The sequence below is a fragment of the Diadema antillarum genome, unplaced genomic scaffold (assembly GCF_040938485.1).
Source record: "Diadema antillarum isolate AM-2024a unplaced genomic scaffold, OU_Dant_1.0 scf00000111, whole genome shotgun sequence".
In the NCBI taxonomy this organism is placed as follows: domain Eukaryota; kingdom Metazoa; phylum Echinodermata; class Echinoidea; order Diadematoida; family Diadematidae; genus Diadema; species Diadema antillarum.
This window is the reverse complement of record NW_027271000.1, coordinates 3,018,400-3,036,580: the sequence shown is the minus strand read 5'-3', so window position 1 is coordinate 3,036,580 and position 18,181 is coordinate 3,018,400. Positions and strand designations below refer to the sequence as shown.

The 18,181-nt window shown below is 36.3% G+C and overlaps 1 protein-coding gene across 1 annotated transcript in view; it reads left to right on the top strand.

Annotated features, from left to right (window-relative positions):
• LOC139719525 (thiosulfate transporter TsuA-like) overlaps positions 1-6,173 on the top strand; it is a 50,369-nt gene extending 44,196 nt beyond the window's left edge. The window contains exons 5-8 of the mRNA XM_071630940.1: positions 2,689-2,879; positions 3,896-4,065; positions 4,634-4,785; positions 6,056-6,173. Coding sequence (XP_071487041.1) covers positions 2,689-2,879; positions 3,896-4,065; positions 4,634-4,785; positions 6,056-6,173 — 631 coding nt within the window. The remainder of the gene's footprint in view (positions 1-2,688; positions 2,880-3,895; positions 4,066-4,633; positions 4,786-6,055) is intronic.
• Positions 6,174-18,181: the final 12,008 nt, after the last annotated feature.

The following is an 18,181-nucleotide window of genomic DNA, read 5'->3' as shown; positions in this document are numbered from 1 at the left end:
ATAAAGCTGCAATGGAGCGCGTTCGATGATGTTGACATGTGAGGGAGTTTCAGGTGAATGGGTCAGAAATCAATTCATACAGATTCAATATGATAATGATAACGATAAAATAGGAATGGTACAATGATTTTAATTGCAATGATACTACTACTACTACTACTACTACTACTACTACTACTACTACTAATGATAGTAATAATAACAATAATAATAATAATAATAATAATAATAATAAGAAGAAGAATAAGAATAAGAATAAGAATAATAAGAATAATAATGATAATGATAATGATGATGATAATAATAATAATAATAATAATAATAATAATAATAATAATAATAACGACAATATTAGTATTAATAACATTGATGATAATGAAAAATCCCGTGCTAAAGGGATGGTATAGTATTGGTTGAAATGAGAATTTAGCTTTTAACCTTTTTGTGAGATGCTTAGAAACCACGTTATGAAATGTTGAAGAGCATACCATTCAAAAAGGAATTCATAGTTTATTTGAGGAAAATCGGCTTTGACATGGCTGAGATTTCCAAAAACAAAGTAAAACAAAGCAATCCTAATAAAAGGTGGGTCCCACTTTTTCTTATAGGATTGCTTTGTTTTGGATATCTCAGCAATTTTAAAACCAATTTTCATCAAATAAACATTGAATTCCGCGTAGAAAAATAACTAATAATATGCTCTTTCATATTTCATAGGGGGTTTCTTACTATTTCACAAAGAAAAAAGTTGGACACTTGAAGTCCTATCTCCACCGAAACGATACCATCCCTTTAAGGTCTGCAGTGTTGGCATTTTTCTGTCAGAGCTAGGGCCATATAATGTACCTTTTATTATTTTGTGCGGATGCAAGTTTAGAGAAAGTACTATGTCAAATAGGTTTATGAACCATGATTGAGCAAAGCGGATACATTGTGATGTCTATCGAGGTTACTCATGCGACAGAGGAGGATATCAGCAAAGCCGACTAGCCATCCGTTAAAATGATTTTCATTCATACATTTTGAGATATAATCCCATGGTACTAATTGGATAAAGACATATCTGAGCAGGTGTGTTGTGATCATGATTATTATTTTTCCTTCCGCTTCTTTGAAACAACGCACAAAAACACTCCCACACCTACACCCACATACAAATGACTTAGAGGTCACGATTTAATTCGTCGCCTTTGTCTGCTCAAATCCCCCGACAAAGTTCGAGTTACCATCAAAAGCCCCCTCCCCCAAATGTCGTCTGCTGACAAGCGATATAAATCGCGGATTTAATCATATCGCTACTCTTCAGCCAAGTTATACCCAAATTGTTCCTCTATTTCTTACAGAGACAGTATACTCTAATCATCTTTGACACTTCCTTTTGTTTTGCTCCACCAGGAGCAATTTCGCCAGTCCTCGATGGTGACATATTCCTGTACTAGACAGAGAAACCTTGGACTAATCAAGTTCATCATCAAATAGTTTGGACCGTCATGTGGAGATGATGCAGTGATTTTGTAGCAGGGGGGGGGGGGGGGGGGGACAAACAATGGGTAGCAACTGCTTCCTGTACAGTGATGGAGAAATTGCTTTTTTTTTCCTTTGGTTCTTTTTTTCAGTCCGCACAGTGCACCCTAGGCCGGCGTTGAACGCATGATACTTTTCTATCAGATGTGTCAAAACGTATGCAAAGCTTGGAACATTGTACACTACTTGATCAAGTATATGATAATTTATATATGATATAGTATATGTAAACCAAAAACAAAATGTGAATCTCATTTTTTCAATCATCGGCGCTCTCTTGTTCCTTCGGAAAGCCTACAACGTTCCTCAAGTGTGTTAGAAGTTTTGATATTAAAGTCACCAAAGATCTACTGTGACATACTTAACAAAATTTACAGATGACAGGGACTGCCTGTAAACTGATCACGTCAGATCATATGCATCACTAATGGAATGACGTAACTGGTCACGTGATGCTCCTAAGACAGGTCTTCGTCTCCGGTGATGAAAAGAAGGACAAGTGATGGATGATAAAAGCGACATGGGCAGGGCGTCTTGCAGTGTGATACGGGGACGAAATTGTTGTGACTGAGGACAAGATAATGGGCAGTTCATTAGCATACATACGTGGGTAAAATCTTGATTCTCTGGCTGGCATTGTATGTAAGCTACAGCACGACGCGTCGCCCAGCGATTACCTGCTGAATTAATTTCTCCTTCGCTACTCTTACTCGTCATTATTTCCAAGGCTTCCCGAAAATATATAAAGAAAAGACACACACGCACAGACGCACACGAAAACATACACTCTGCACATAATACTTAGTAATGCTTGATAGAAAAAGATAGGAACGAGTGCTTTTGCGGTTAATCCCAGCTAACCCTATCAGGTCAAGCGTCATGATATATGACATCGACAATATTGTTTGAAGACTGCAAAATATTGAAAGAAGGGCACAAAAGACTTAAACAAGCCGAGAAGACTTGGGCTGTTAGTAAAACACACAATTGCTTCCTCCACATGCAAAGCAAATACGGCATGATGAATCCGTTATGTTTCTGTCATGCTCTGATAACTTATCGACTCTGTTCGGTTTCTTGCTTCACTGATTTTAATGTCTGTTCCAAGACAAAGATCAACGTTTTGTTCGATTTTTTTTTCTGTTTTGCTACATTAATTTGTAGGCTGGACGAGAGACTGTCTCTTCCGTACCACAAGCTAGCCCTGCCCTTGGCCTTGGTCATCGGGATAGTCTTGGCCGTTATCGAGTACTTGGCACCCTGGCGGTCCGAGCTGACGAGCCCCAATGCAGAACACATGCCTGAGGGAGCCGCCAGCTTGTTCGCGATCAGGTCATGGCCGCCGATTCTTGCCGGTGAGTGTAAATTGACGGATACCTGCTCAGGTGGCTAATTTTAGGGTCCCTCTCTCTCACTTCTATCTCTGATACACTCATGTTTTTCCTCTCTGCCTTCACGCTCCAGTTCTGCCCTAGGCCCATCTTACTGCTAGATTATCCCACCTTGATTCCGACCAGACAGTCTTGCGAGAACAGACCACCTAAGCCTTGTGTCGAGTGGGTTGCTAGGTTACTTTATTATAATGGACATTACCTTTTTACAGTAGCATCGACAGGAGATAAATAGAGAGATGAGGAGAGAGAGGGAGAGGGGAGGAAAGGCAGGGAGAGTGCAGAGGGAGAGGGAGAAAGCAGACTACAGCTGGGTATGCCACAGTAGAGATTATTGTGTTAAGAAAAAAAAAAGCCTTCTGCGGACATTTCGTTGTTCAGACGCTTGTCTTGTAATACAGAAATCTGTGTTGAACAGACGATTGATAAAGTCACAGAAAGAGAAAAGGAAAGAAGCAAAAGCGAGGATGAGAATACAAAACCAATATGAAAAGATTAAGAAGAAAGTTGATTGAAAATTAGAAAAGGTGATAGCACAAGGAAGTATATAGAGAGAAAAGAGTGCCATCTTGTAATAAAAACTACGGTGTTAATTGTCATTATTTGACAGTTGGTGATTTTACGTACAAGATCAGCAAAGGATAACATCATCACGCTATCCACTATCACTCTTAGTTTAAAAACCAAAGATTGAATGGAATAATGTTGATAGTTATCGAATGACTTCATCATGCATACTTTCTGGGCATTGTATAGATTTCACTCTCTTGCCAGATTAACAACATGAAATCATCCATAAACACCGCAACTTGGTTTTGGGAGTAAACAAAAATTCCCTTCATTCAGTTTCGTTGACTGAATGTAGATTAACAGATATATATTTGACTTCATATAAGTTATATAACTTTCATCGCGAACTGCAATATCGTATTGCCACTTACCAATGCGCTTTGTGAATACTTGTGTCATAATCATTACAGGGAGCATCGTTGGATCTCTGCAACTGCCCATCGTATTAGCCGTCGATGAACCGATAGGGGGCAGCAGAGGCTATTGCACCATGGTGTCGCGGATTTTGCCGTCCTCTTTCCTCCAAGGGACCTCGCCCTACCTTCGTGCCTCGAGAACGGGGCTGAGGAACTGGTGGCAGGTGGGTATTACATCACAGGACGAAAGTACGACTGAATCACTCACAACCAGTTTTAGCAATGCAGGGTGTGGGCTCTGTGGCGATGGTGATAGAGATGATGATAATAACGATGCAGTGAAAAGTAAAAATTTTATATTGATGATGAAGATGGTAACGGACTTACAATTGTTGATAATGATATGAGATAAAAGTGACAATGATGGAAATTATAATAATCTTAAATGGACGTGTGTCATTTATTTGATGAAGTCAACTTTACAACACAAAGTGAGATGAAATGTTGCCTTTGCTGTTTACTAGTGGTAAAATATGCAATCCTTGCTTTGAATGCATGGTAACTTGGAATGTATGATGGCATTATAGATATGTCAAGTTTAATGAAATGAGACATTATGTCTGTCCATAAATGTCCACATTGTCCATTTCCCCATACTTATTATATATTAATTTCCACTGTGTTATGGACAACATTGGAATACAGTCATGTCACACTACCAATGCAAAGCCCTAAATGAAAAGTATATGCTATATCATGGATATTTTTCACTTTTGTGAATCTTCTCTTCAGGTTGTGTACATATCATCGGCCATTGCTGGAGCTGCGGCTTCAGCACTCTCATCAGGTACATGGGCGTTGACGTATGGTGTGGCACCTCTCCACGCCCTGTTGGGAGGTACTGTCATGGTCTATGGCTCACGACTGGCGGGTGGTTGTACCAGGTGAGTTCAAATGTGTGTGAATATAACCAGCGGGTTCAATGCAAGTTTACAAAGTACAATTAGGAATCAATTGCAGAGCATGTACTTCCGGAATTGTTGAATACATTTTACTGTACCTCTATGCTGGCTCAACAAGATTTTTTTTGTTTTTGGTTGTTGTTGTTGAGAAAACAGAAGAATTTGTACAATTTTAACAAAACATTAATTTCAGCATAAGGAAAAATCAGCAAAAAGTAATCTCTTTTTTCAGTGATGAAAAGTGTGATATTTGAACAAAATCTTGGAATTATGGACCTCATACCTGCAATGATGGCAGGTTGAAGAGTTAAACGTGGATGATTGAAAATGCCTTGCAAAGAGACTTGACTGAAAGGTATAGAAGGTAATGGAACCTAAACCAGTCATATATTGACACTGTTACTTGCACCGAGAAACATACTATACATCTCTTATCTAGAATCTTATCTAATGGTTGAATAATGTCTCACAAATCAAGATGCAAAATGTACTGAAGTAATTCCTCTGCTTATTGCTAAACAAACATGATCATATCCTGAGATAATGCCCTTCAGAATGTACTACAGGACAGAGAAGCAGTGATGCTAATATTTATATATACATTGCATTGATCTCTCAAAATGCTGAGGCAGTATGTAGATAATTCTATGCAAACCACATAAGTTATGACACACTGTGAATAAGCTACATACCTAACTTATGACTTCAACTTTCCACTTCCCTGCTTCAACCTGTAGCATGCCACTGTGCTGTGCTGCTGGGTTCTGTGGTAGATCTAGTGGTTTACCTTTATTGATGCCACATGGCAACTGTATTAAAAACCTGAGAAAAAGAGTGCTCTTAGTGGTACTTTCAACATTACCAGTGTGGTTATGATATCACCATGGATGCACCGAGAGATGTAACAGAATGATGTCATGCAAACTCTACACAAGTACAAAATTCCTGAAATAACTTACTTGCAGATTTCTTTTGCCTGTAGTTTAAGGTTTTAGGGGGTTGCCATTCAGTAATTCATCTCTTTAGTCCTGTACTGATCATCAAGAAATTGACTATGTGTTCTCATAAGTAACAAGAGAAGCTCTTTCATCATGCAAATGTCAAAAGCACCACTTTGCTTGCAAATTTCATTTTCTATTTTGTAAACATTGGAAAGCTATTGTCCCTTTAGTCCCCATCTTTGTATGATTTTTTTTTTTTTGTACTTTGGATCATTAATTTGATTTATTCTCTTTGAATTATTTCTTTCAAGTGGCCACGGTCTGTCTGGAATTGGAATGCTCTCTCTTCTCTCCTTCGTTGCCATCCCATCCATGTTTTTGGGTGGCATCACCACTGCTGTTGCCATGACAACCACAGGAGTGTACTGATTGGAATGATCAGATGTTCTGGACCCCATGAGTGGCAGAAAGGGAAAGTTATTTTTCCTTTTTTTTTTTCCATCTTGACTTCTACAAGCATCAGAAGGAAGATTTGAGGTGTAGATGTGATATTACACAGATCAGATCATTGCTTTAATCTTGAATGGCTGCAAAAACAAAAAAGGAAGTAGAATCCAATTCTCCAAAAAGGAGAATTGGAAAAAGACACACTTTAATTTGATGTTAGTAATGGTGATGGTACAACTAACACCTTGTGTTATTACATATGTTGCAAAAAAAAACCCTAACTCCATGAGTTGATAACAGCATGTGATGTATTCATTTCAAAAGGCCACAAGATACAACCATCCCTATGAACATACTAGAACCTGTTCACATTTGAACTTTATGCCATAAATGAATTGGAAACTGATTTAGTGTGTTTCACATTTGAGCTCTTAGTCTGACAACATGTGTAACATCACTAGCTGAAATGGTATCACTTCTTTTTTCCTCTCTCAAAACTATGCGTATGCTTTTTTACGTGTATGACTATGTCTACTCATGTGTGTATACTTCCGTTGACAAAACAGTTTCATGCGACACCACAAATATTTGTATTTATTTCTAATGCCTGAAAGCTCTTTACTGACAAGATATTTTGGTGGTAAAAGTGAAGAGAACACTTGGGTTACCAAAGTATTCAGGTGTTTTATGAACCTGTCAATGTATGATATTTATTGAATGTATATTGTGAAGCATTTGACACCAATAGTGCCTGACAATTTTGATTATTCCACTTTATGCATATAGCGAGTTACTCCTCATGCATGTGGGACAATACACTAAACAAAAGTTCCTCATTTGGAAATGCATCCAAAGCATTTTAAAATGCTGATGGCTTTTGTGTGGATTACGTATTCCACAGCTGATCATTTTTTATTTTCCATTCCACATTAATTTCATTTTTTACTGGCACACATGCAGTGGAGTTACTGAAACTGGTCATAAGTTAATTCATTGAACAAAGTATAAAGCATAACATGCTAAGCTGTGGACACACATAATGAATGAGAAATGGTAACACAAGTGCTTTAAGTTCAACGTTAGTATAACTTGGCTAAGATGTCCTATAATCACAGCCTCTAATATGCTGATACTGTAGTAACAAACATCAAGGCAGGTTTGAAATTGGGGTAGTGCTCTGAAAAAAAAAACACACCCCCAAAACAGTATGGCTGCAAAATGGTCATTCTTATGTTATGACACATTTCTTTAGAGATGCCATAAAGGAATTCCATGTGTGAAGGTACAGCTGTTCAATGAAGAAATTACAGAAATGAACATTGTTCACATTATCATTACACTGTTTTCATCACCGTCCAGTTTTGCAAGGAAGGTTTCCCACCGACCTAAATGTTAATATAGAGTAAGTAGGAGACAATCAATTCTCCATGATATAGACATTAAGTCCATCCTACTTAAGGCAGTCATCAGTCTTGCTTTCATCTAATTTATGTTGTCTGTTTATAGTTTGTGATGATCTGATGCATAATTTGATATTATAAATCAGAAGGTTTGATTGTATATATAGTATCATATATTGATTTTGATGATAAACATAATGATTATAAACGTTTTGTCAGAATTTTGTCAGAATGAGTGTTCAATTGACTTTTGAAAAGCTACCTCTCTATAACACTAGCTTGGTAACAATGAACAGTACTACATGTATATGCCTAGATCCAGGAGATTTAACTCCATGTCCAAAAGGATAAGATTGTCAAAAAGCAAACAAGAAAATGCTTCATTAAATCCCTGGTACAACAGTATTTTTTTTTTAAATAAATCAGTGATGTGAAATTGAAAATGTTGTAAGCTCTTGCCCACTACTGTAGATATAGTATAAATCCAAAATCTGTTTTCATTTCTTTGTTAACAGTATATAGGCCTAACAAAGTATTGAGATCACTAAACATGCAAGTTCAGAAATGTTTTTTTTTCCCCCTGGAAATTATTTGTATAGTACATTGTATTTCAAGGATTTTGATTGTAAGTGATGATAAGCCGATGTAAAGTTTTCTGCACTTCTACTTTTACATCAGGGAAATTGAGTTTCTCACAAAGTGGATGTATGTTCTATGCATTCTTGTGGCAATACATTGCATGTACCAAGTTATTCTGTCCAAATCTCCTTCAGTTAGGGATTGGGAAGGGAGGATGGGGACCTATTTCTGAAGAAAGCTCATATCTTGTTACGTCAAGTGATTGTCTCCTGTCCACCTGAACACTGTAACATTTTTCAACAATACATGTAGACTTCACTAGCCGGTCAGAAACTGGTACTGGCAATGAATTCCCAAGGGGATCAGCTGAGTTTTCAAAAGTAGTTTGACATATGATATCATGATCATTGCCATATTTTGGTTTCAAATAACATTTATCCTAGACTTGCTCTTCTTTCGCATAATTAAAATTCCATTGACCTTTTTCTGTGATTTGTTTCTGGTGACGAATACTATATTTCTTTCATGCCGTGGTATTTATAGCTTTTTATCTTTTTACCGTGCATTTACTACGTATGGTACTTGTTTCTGGATGGGCAAAGAGAAGGTTGAATGTTTGTCATAGAAGCAAGTTTGTATCGCAGGATTTAGAGTGCCAACGCTAATCGTAATAATATAATTTGATTTATGTGAAGGTCAAAACTATTCTGACAAATGCGGTAAGATGATTCTTTGTACATGTAAGTTAGTTGTGTTTTCACTGCCTGCTGCATAAGTGATGTTTATTGATTACAATTCAGTGTTTCGTATGCTGCATGTTGAAAGTTATTCCCATCTTGAATCCACATTGTTTGGCGTTTGGATGCCCTAGTACACAGCCGTCTTCACTTCTTCATCAACATATTAGTAATCCACAGACTAAACAGTCATTGTATTATGCCTTTGCATTGATGGTACTCTGTACAGACTGCATAACCATCATGGTTAACTTGTAATGCTGTAGAGTTGGAGAAGGACACATCTAAGCTGTAAATATGATTAAAGAAACAAGGGGGAAAAAAAAACATAATTGGGATTACAATGGTGCATGAAGTTTAAATTGTCGCTGCTTGTCATTGTCTTTACTGGAAATTTTTTTGCCTTCATCCATGCAACCTGAAGCCAATGTAATGTGTACAGCTGGAATGTGGTTCAATGCAAGAAAAAGATTTCCTCGTTTTTATCTGGTTATAACAATATTACAAGTTATAAGTACGCAGAGACTACAACATACTGATCCTGGTGATATTTGAAAATTGGCAGTTTAAGAAAAATGCTATTGTTGTTTCAAAGCCATTTGTTCTCTGGCCTCACCTTCTGGTCACACTTTTTCCATGTGTGTATCCCTTTCATACTTGATATTTGATACTGTTAACCCTTCTTGCAGGTTCATGAAGCTATACTGGGATGAACTACACATACTCATCACATTACAATTTCCTGGTTTGATTTTGATTAAGATGGTCTTGTTTGACGATATTTTTACAATGAATGTCATGCAAATATACCTCACAATTTTGAGATTACACCAGTTTCTGCATTTTAACAAGATGTCATACATGTTAAAAAATGAATCATGAATTATGTTTTTATGATAAAGGATGATGTGTATGTTTGAAGGGTAGGACTAGACCGAACCATTTTGCATAAATGTATTCAGCCTAATATTCTTGTACGCAAATTTTACTTTATACATAATGTACACGACTTTGCTGGGTACGTTAAGAAAAATCATTAAATGTCACGAGAATATCACTCTGTGTCTATGTATTCGAGCATTCATACTGGTTGTTTGTCATTAGTGTGTGTGTGTGTGTGTGTGTGTGTGTGTGTGTGTGTGTGTGTGTGTGAGAGAGAGAGTGTGAGAGAGAGCAAGAGCAAAAGAGAAAGAACCACTTGCTATGAAATTCTACTCAGTTCACAACTGTCACCACATTTCATTTGTTAATATTAGCAAACACTACACAGTTGAAGTTGACTCATTTTCACATCTGTTTATTACTGGCAATATCTTTGCCTCAATTTCACACACATATAAAGGAGAATAAAAATATTCTTCTTCTACCACATATACAGATCGAATGGTATTTCTCCTTTCAAAATGTTCTCATTCCTGTATCAATTTCAACCACACCAGACCATTTCATAATAAGCATTTTTATTCTGATATAGTATAAAAACATCACTCCAGAAACTGCCTGATTACATACTCTTGGAACCGGTGAATGAAGAGAAGATGATATCTTCAGTCATCAATCCGGTAAACGGGAGGAAAAGGATTGACTCCTGTAATAAAACCTTATAGTGGGGTGGCTTAGTGAAATTATCGTGACACGGCGGACAAAAGCATGATTTTTTCACCAAAGGTACTTCATGATGTACCTTCTCAAAAAATAGGGTGCTCCAAGAAAATTGATGCTGGGAAGGAGGTCAGAGGTCAAAGGTCAATGACCTTTATTTGTGAAATAGGTTTTTTGGCTATTTCTCAGGTCAGGAATATCCAATCTGGATAAAACTTGGCAGGAAGAATATTGAGAACAAGTAAAATATTTTGATTGAATTTGGGGTGAATTTTCCAAAGGTCAAAGGTCAAAGGTCAATGAACTTTTTCTAAAAATCATGTTTTTGTTTATTTCTCCAGGTAGGAAGATTCAATTTTCACAAAATTTGATATGAACGTTATATAGAAGGTACCAAGAGTATAAACCAGGGGTCAAATATAATTGTTGATTTGTGCGTTGCCATGGCAACCCAAAACGAGGGTTTTTGATTGAAGTTAGTTACAGGAGGCTATTTTCCAGTTTGGAAGAGATTCCATTTGAATAGGTACAACTGATCAACGGGATGTATAGAGGTTTGAAATACTTTTCATTAGTGTTAAGTGGTATGTTGCCATGGCAACTACATATATAGATTTTGGTTAAACTTAAAGGAGACTTCAGAACTTATGAATTTGAAGAGATTTCCATCAGGGTTGGTATAATTGATCAACAAAAAAGTCGCCAGACAAAGATTTGTCACCTTTATAGCATGTGGGTTGAGTGAATGCAGCAACAATAGTAGAACACATCAGTGAGAGTTTGAGGAAAATTGGACAATCCGTTCTAAAGTTATGAATTTTTGAAGTTTCTGCTCATGCAGTCGAGGCTGGATGAGAAGACTACTATACCTTGTAATGTCACATGTGTACAACGATATAAAGAATGAATAAAGAAAATTCAACATAAATTATTTTCGCTTACAAAAGGATACTCGACTTCTCTTTCAGAAGGCAGGGGGAATAATTTTACCCTTGACATACGTAAGTAGCAAGTCAAAGAAACTATGTGAACTTTATTCAAAAAGTATGGTTTTGTGAAATTCTCATTTCATTTTCCTTAGAATGTGTGCATGTGACATCATACACTGTGGTAGTCTTTTCATCCAGCCGCGACTGTGCAGATACCTTAAAAAATCATAACTTTTGAACGGATTGTACGATTTTTTCCAAGCTTTCTGTGATGTGTCCTACTAATATTGTTGTATTCACTGAATCCACGTGCGCATGAAAGTGGACTTGTCCTTTAAGGACAGATTCTGAAAGAGCAGACTGTAAGCTTTAAAATGATGTATCACACAATTCAAAGGGATTCCCCTAACCTATCTAAATAATAATACCGGTACTGGAAAGAAAGCACACACTCTGGATAAGTATGAACTGAGAAAAGAGGCTGCATTGTCTATTTTAGCGTTTAATCTTTACCAAGCTGTCTCATGTCATTATGTTCATCTTTTCTTCCCCCCTCCAATTTTCATTTGAGTTTGCCATTATTAATTTTTGATGATAAGAACGATGCCACAAGGCATTGTTTCTTAAAAATGCTTCAACTGCTCCTTCAGGTCCAAAATCTACATCAATATATATTATTTTCCTGATCTCCTCAACATTTTCCAAAAATAAAGCATACACCTTTTATGCACTGAGTCCTCCTTTTTGTGGATAATTAAAGGCAAAAACCCAAAATTAGTGCTTGAAAATTATTCTTAAGTGTAAGTTACGGATACAAAGAACCTCTGTAAAAAATGAATCTGTATAATCAATGTTAAGTATTGTTAATAACACAAAATGTGAACAATATTTCTATGATAACATGTTTCCAGACTAAACCGTCCGCATTTATGCTTTAATGAGAAAAATACTGATATCTCTTTATATGTTTGCTTTGATTGCAAAAACTGTATATGGTAGGATGTCTTGTGATACAACTGGGGGGCATTTCATGAAGCGTTTTGTCAGATATTTCGTCTGACAAAATGTTAAAAGCTACTGAAATCCTTGCATCTGATTGGCTGAGAGCATTTTTGTCCGACAAGTTGTCGGACAAAAATGCTTCATGAAATGCCCCCCAGGGGGGCATTTCATGAAGCAGTTTGGTCAGATATTTTTCTGACAAACTGTTACAAACTACAGAAATCCTTGCATCTGATTGGCAGAGAGCAAATTTGTCCGACAACTTGTCGGACAAAATGCTTCATGAAATGCCCCCAGACCTACACATATTATGCATAAAATGTGATATCCTGAACATTTTTTTTTTCAAGTCACTCTCCCAATAGTGTATAATATAGGACCTTTAAGTTTTTCTTGTGTTTGTTCCTGGCAGATTACTAGTACACAAATGCTCCAATCCATGATGACCTAACGGAAATTAAGGAAATTAAAATGAATATACTGAAAACCAAAACTACAAATACTAATAACTTACTTCATTCTTCTCTCCCCACCCCACCCCACCCCTTCTTTTTGGTTTCTTGATATACTCGTAGATCTAGCTGACTTTGATAATTGTCATTATGTAACATCATCTTCAATTGACAAGGCGATAAAACTTAACAATCATTTCATTATGCTGCTCGACTAATGGGGTTAGTTGAACTATATTGTTTTTAATGTACTATACTTTTTCCTCCTATCAATCACATGTATTTTGGGTGGAATGTATTTTGACATAAAGCATCATAGAATCAACCGCCTTTGGGGTCGGGAATTTTGTCATATCATATTGTGATTTAGATTCTGCTCTATGCCGATTTTGTTTTATTTCTATCAACTTTTTAAACTTCCCCATAGACTTTGTTCACCAGCCAACTACATCCCACCCTCTTTGGATAATGTGAACCAATCAAACATTGCTTTTACTTTTTAATAACATGTCTATACATAGCTATCAGACCAAAAATATTCAAACCGCTTTAAGTCTTTATGAGTGAAATTACAAATATCAATATATTTTTAAAAATATTCAAATTGTCTAAATTCAACTTCATCTATGAAAATAGACTTTTAACCTTTTTAAACATTTGAATAACCCCCACAAGAAATAAGAAACATATAAAGAGGGGAGGTGCGGACTATAAAAATTGCTTACGGGAACCAGGTAATCCCTGCGCTAAACCTATGGAATTCACACAATCTTGGAGGAAACGGGTTAAATTTGTTAGGAAATATGTAGGTCAATACCCAAAACCTTAAGTTCTCAATGGAATATGCAGCTCTTCTACTGGTAAACTAGTAGTTCTGGGAGAAAAAATGAACTGTGACATAGTCCTACACCTGGCTCAGTCATTGCCCAAGATTTAAAGTATCTGAGCCAGAGTCACATGTCACTCTTTGCCATTTCTCTACAGGAGGTAGACAGTACTAAAAAAATCCTTTACCAGAAATTATAGGAAATTATTTAATGAAAAGGTGCTTAAGAAAACTGGACTATTCCAACACACCTCCCTCAGGTCTGCAACACAGACTAACCACCTGTTACCATAGGAAAACCAGTAAAAATGGTGTATTACTGTAAACATGCACACAATATGTCGTATTATGGGTCTGAATTTTAAGACTAGCAACCATGTACATTGCATTGCATTGTACAGAAACCTGGCGAATGCCCTGTGTATAGTCTTTGAATTCAGACACTATTGTTATGTACAAATTAAGGGCATTTTCTCATCTTTTCTGTTAGCGGATTTCTTGGAGCACCCCCTAATTTTGATCCTCATATATATACAAATGTCTGAGGAAAAAATGACACTTTTGTCCGGCGTGTCACGATTATCAGTATATTTGTCACTAAGCCACCCCACTATTACAAGTAGAAGATTCATAGAAAACAGTCGTCATTCCAAGATCAACATGTGAGGTTTCTGTCAGAAGTATGCTTTAGTTACCTCACTGACTGCTTGGTAAGTGTACCAATCCCAATTTTGGGTCATTGCGTATAACTTAGCGGAAAATTAATATCTTGTCACTGACTAATAGCTGAAAGATGAACAAGCAGTAATGATTAACAAGGATTACAATTTATCACTGCCGTACCACAATGTAGTTTTGGCTGTGTCATAGATGTATGTGTATAGTATGCATCTATGAAATAATGTTCCTTCATTTTCCACATGATAGTCTATGCCTATGCCAATCCCCCCCCCAAAAAAAAAAAATGCATTAAATAAAAAGTCAAAATCACGACTTGCTAACTTCTCCATAGAAAAGGAAATGAACAGCGTACGGTACAAGAGATATTAAAGTGAAAAGACCACAGAATCTACTCTGTGATGCCACATATTGGAGTTTTCTGGCATTCACTCATACTTTCTCTTACACCTGTCAAAAAAAAAAATGACTTTCTGCATAGGGTAATTTCATTTTCATTTTCCTTAGCATGTCATGATACTGAAACTGAATAGCAATAATTTTTTTTTTCTTTCTTCTTTGGAGCAATATACAAAGATATGGTTGCTACACTTGAAGATACTTAGCAATTGGTCAGGAAAACTGTGAGAGGCTGATTTTAAGTTTAAGAACAAATGACATGCAAAATTACACAATTTTTCCTCATAAAGACCCTTAAAAAACAATTAGTATTCAGGATTCGGTAGTTAATCTTATTAAACCATGGGCTTAAAAGAAGCTGATCTGAATCATTATATGTTAGAAAGAGTACAAGCAGTAATTTGCAGTTAGGTTGAAAAAGATCATACATGTATGATATTCTAAGATGCTGGCTAGTAGAAAAGGCATTATCATGAAATATTTTTACACAAAAAAAGTGAAGTATCACTTTCATACCATGTCACGCCTACAGTTGTTGAAATGGGATGTAATTACCACAGTCAATATAGAATAAAAACTCTGAAGATGGGACATGTTGGAATATATAAAAAAAAAAACAGAACAAACAAAAACAAAATAAAAACAAAGCCAACACATGTCATGTCAATATGTTATGGTAAGTTTTAAAAATGAACTAGAAAAGCACTCTCAAAGCGCAGACCTCCGCCAAGCATGAAGCTTATTTCCACCACTACACTGATCTTGTTCTTCCATAGAGATATCATACGTACACACAACATCGGTGCTAAAAGTCGCCAGATTTCCAAATATAGAAGCCTTTGTTACGTCATAAGCCTTCAGCTGCACGGCGCGCCTCGCCCAAGCAGAAACTAGAGCACGCACTTTAGTGCGCGCAGGCAAACCTCAAATACGCGCAGCCTGAACTCCTAAGTTCATTGACCCTACCTGCCAAAACATCAAAAAAACCTTCATAAATTCCCCCAAAATTCTCGGATCATTACCAAAAGTTGTTACTTGTGTCAATCTCAACCTTTCCTGCAAGTTTCATCCCAATCCGTTAACTACTTTTTGAGTTATTTTGCACACGGACAAACGAACTACCTAACGAACAAACCAACGGTAACGAAAACATAACCTCCTCCCTTGGCGGAGGTAATTACTTTCTCTATCATGACGAAAACTATGCATCCCCCATCAAAAATGTCTCTGAGTGCTGTAGTCATTTGATTACAAACTTAAGCCATTTCTGTTTGTGTGACTCCCAAAACATATGTCATCAAATTTGAAAAGTTTGGAGAACACTTTGACAGTTTACTCGTAATACAAAATATATATTCTGTCAGATGTACATGGCTGGAAATAAATTATATACATTCTCTAAATATTATTGACAGCAATTATTTACAAAACCATGATGTTGAAAGATAATTGGATGATCATGAAGAAGAAATTCTAAAGCAAGAGTTGATAGAAAACTAGAAATCTTTTGCAAGGTGGCATTGCCTTACATACCCTTACATATCGTTTTGTAGCTAACCTATATATTTGAATTGAATTGAATAAGTATATATGTTGAGATGTATGTGATACAGACTTTCATTATTGAAAAGTGATGAAATAAGACAACTGTCCCACAATATGGTATCAATGTACCAAATAGACCGATATTGCGATGCATTACAATTGATGGATATCTCTTTTCTTACAGCCTAGTAAAGAAGTATTTCATTCACCTGCTCCCTCCCATTAAAGGGGCATTCAAGACAACTTTTATAATTTCACATCATGTAGTGTAGTACATAAATCAATAGTGCCATGTATAGATTTGTGGAATTTATTGTAGTCCTAACGCAGATAAACCAATACTCTGAAAAACCCAAAACATATTACACTGAGCAAGGATGATGACATTAGGAGGCTCATATATTCCAGTAATGTAGCAATGTAATTCCACTACGATACCACTTGCTTAACAACTTCACCTATGTAGAATACATGCATCTGCTTCCTTGAGCACCCAATCATGCATGTTCATGTGAGGATGATTCCCCATCATCCTCGTTCACTGTGATTTGTAATGAATCTTGAAAACATTCTTGTTCCTCATTTCCAATCACTATAAATTCTGAAACTTCTATTAAAGGTACAATGAACTTTATAGCATGACCTTTGACAACAGATCTGCAATGCATTTCCCCAAAACTACCCTGTCATACTTCATCCTTAGCCAATTTAGAAGAAATTATGAAGACACTTATCACCCTATCACAGAATAAAAGTTATGATGGACAGACAGTTTTTATAAAAACATGCCTCCTGAAACATAAGACATTATTTCCATATTCTGTGCAACAAATATTGTTCTCTCTACAGAAGCTATGCAAGAGCTATCTTTCTTGTTTTTATAGAAAGTTCTATCAGGATTGCTCTGCTCCGCTTTGCTTCAGTTATCTGCAATCCAAGCTTTTTAGGGATTAATGTTTTTTTGGGTTTTTTTTCAAAATGTAATTCATAACACTGAAATACAAGTGAATGATGGAGTTAGCATGCTTCTGTCTTAAAAATAAATTCATTAGGGTTATCAATGCCCCCTCATACTAATATATAGGAGGGAAAATAGCACCAAATTTATCTCTGAAATCTCTACTTATTACATTTGAATAACCAATAAAATGACAAAATTGGCTGATTTTGTCTTTACCTTGCAATAGTAGAATAAAATCCATTGCACAAAGTCACTTCCTAGAGAGGTAAGTGATTCTCTAAAGAATATAACTTTATTGCACCATACACCTCATGCTAATAATAATTCTCTGCAAAATCAATTTGCTCAAAACCGTCGTCAGTTGTAATTGGGAGTTTGCCACTTTACAAAATATCGTAAATAATGTACTTCACACAATGGCATGTAAAAGTCATTTTCAATAATTGTATAGGTCACATATTTACATTTTACAACTTGAGAAAAAAAAAACATCTGCCTTCTGTCATTATCAGTCATATGTACCTCCCCTCCTCATCTTTTGCCAAAAAGAAAGAAGTAGAAGAAGAAAGTTTCACATGAAGTGTCCATGAATGCTCTACGAAAAGTATGAGAAATAATGACGAACATTACCTTCAAGTTTGAATAGTTTGCAAAAAGGATGGAGTTTTCAAAAAGGTTGTACTTTGTCACCCATCTCATATCTAGACACTGATGCATACATAAAGCATGCTGAACGTGGTAAACAGCTTCTGCAAATCTTACATAGACTGATGATGTGGAGTCACAGTTAGCAAGCCCATTCATGAATGAAAGTCGGTAATGTTCTCGTATTGTGGAGATGTGAAACAGTGAAGGTCCATGCTGCTAAAAGAAAATGGCT